The sequence below is a fragment of the Bipolaris oryzae genome, assembly GCF_000523455.1.
Source record: "Bipolaris oryzae ATCC 44560 unplaced genomic scaffold scaffold_81, whole genome shotgun sequence".
Taxonomy (NCBI): Eukaryota; Fungi; Ascomycota; class Dothideomycetes; order Pleosporales; family Pleosporaceae; genus Bipolaris; species Bipolaris oryzae.
In genome coordinates, this window is record NW_006911357.1 from 46,815 (window position 1) to 48,712 (window position 1,898).

Consider the following 1,898-nt stretch of genomic DNA (forward strand, 5'->3'; position numbering starts at 1 on the left):
TCGTCGGCATCTGACTCCTCTTCTTCGCTGACATCGGCCTCTGACTCGTCTTGCGAAGAAACTTCGTACGTGTCTGTGGAATCTGGTTCTTCTGTAGACTCAACGTGATACGACGACTGGCTTCCCGCTGGACAGGCGCCATCTTCTGTACTGGACTGTGCATCTTGCCCCAAGTCACTACCACTATGTATCGAATCGTCTTCGGCACGGGGCGACTCTGGTGACCTGGCTTCGGGTCGGGGTAAGGGTTTCGTGCTTGAAGAAACGGGAGCGGACTGCCGTATCTCTGCTTGTGATGTGGTCGCAAAGCGTAACCCATATGACGGGTCCCACAATCCTACTCGCTGGAACGAGGTCAATGGTTTGTATAAGTCTGCTGCGGGGGGAGGTCTCACAGATGGCGTAGCGAACGCTTGGGGCGGAGAGGGCTTGTTTTCAGTTGTGGTCGCTGCATTGCTCGTAGTAGGTTGTTTGAGAGGAGGAGAAGGATGCGCGGTTGGGCCAGAGTTATGGTGCATATCTCGAACGCGAGTGCTGCTTGCGGTGAAGGGTCGTCCCCGCTTCCATTGGCAAGTAGTAGGAGAGGAAGGCGCGGGCGCTGGGCGTGGTGGGGTGGCGTGCATCGCTCCTGCCATGTGCAATAATAGTCTTGGGAGTCGCGAACCGCTGTCTCTTTTTTTCTTTTAGTATTGTACTGCATGGCAACTGAAGTCTTGTTCGCACCTCTGTATGTAATGGTGGTCTATTGCTGGTGGAATGCTCGGTGTGACTTCATGGCAAACAGTCCGAGAGATGTGTGACGCGCTCAGCAGAGAGGCGCGTCGTCTGAAGAGCATGGCACTCCATGGTAGTGCTCTAGTTAGGCACCAATGCTGTGTGTATTGTGTTCGATAGGCTGATTCGGCAGCAGTGGCTGAGAAAACATGTCTGTTGCCTTGCTAGAGCGACAGGACCCTGTTCGCGAATGTTGGTTGGCTAGCGCGCCGCCTTTCTTGAAGACGGCCCTCTCCGCCAAGATATCCCACCCAGTCACCACCACAACACACAACCAACCTACACCGGACTACGCCACCATGTCGCTCGAGAATCTATTGCCGCTGGGTGAGAATATTTCACATGGCCCACATGCCGGGCGCTGACCGTCGCAGAACTCATCGACAAATGCGTTGGTTCGCAGATCTGGGTCATTATGAATGGCGGAAAAGGTATGCTTAGATGCCAGAGATGAGAGTGAAAAGACTGACCAGAGTCAGAATTTACGGGTAAACTGGTTGGATTCGACGACTACGTCAGTGAGTAGGCGGCCGACGACTTGTCTGCGCATTTCTGACATGGCATAGACATGGTGCTGGAGAACGTGACAGAGATGTGAGTGGCTACATTGAATTGTCGAGACATGATGGGCGTGTGCTAATTTCAACGGCCAGTGACCCGGCTGAGGGAAATGTGCAGCTACCCAAGATCCTGCTCAACGGCAACAACATCTGCATGGTACGAAACACGCGTGACCAGGATGTCCCATGCTAATTGTGATAGATGGTTCCCGGAGGAGATGGCCAAACGGTGCTAGAGGAGGAGTAGGGCAAGCGCCGCAAAATGCGATGATGGCCGGGTTGGGGGTGCACATGATGGTAAACGGCTTCATCGCGGTCTCTTCCTTCAGTGTGTTGTACTCGCCATGGCGCCTGCCATTCACGGCTAACCATGCCGGCTGGTGCGACTGGTCCGGAGCCATCTGCCGCAGCATCCAAGGTAGCCCATGGGAGGCAGGCTGCGCAGAGGGTAGTGCATTCTGGCCGTTTCGGTTCACGTGGCTTTTGGGTTTGGTAGCGTGCATAGATGTATGTATGGATGTATGGGATACATGTGTATGCGTGTATGGTTCATGAATCGGCTAT

General features: G+C 54.2%; 1 protein-coding gene across 1 annotated transcript; it reads left to right on the forward strand.

Moving 5' to 3' along the window:
* Positions 1-1,073: 1,073 nt before the first annotated feature.
* Positions 1,074-1,581, forward strand: COCMIDRAFT_37503 (uncharacterized protein; the record flags this gene model as incomplete). Its single annotated transcript, XM_007690602.1, has 6 exons — positions 1,074-1,101; positions 1,149-1,205; positions 1,254-1,292; positions 1,341-1,368; positions 1,428-1,491; positions 1,537-1,581. 6 exons carry the CDS (start codon positions 1,074-1,076, stop codon positions 1,579-1,581), a joined length of 261 nt encoding a protein of 86 aa, XP_007688792.1.
* Between the last annotated feature and the right edge of the window lie 317 nt (positions 1,582-1,898).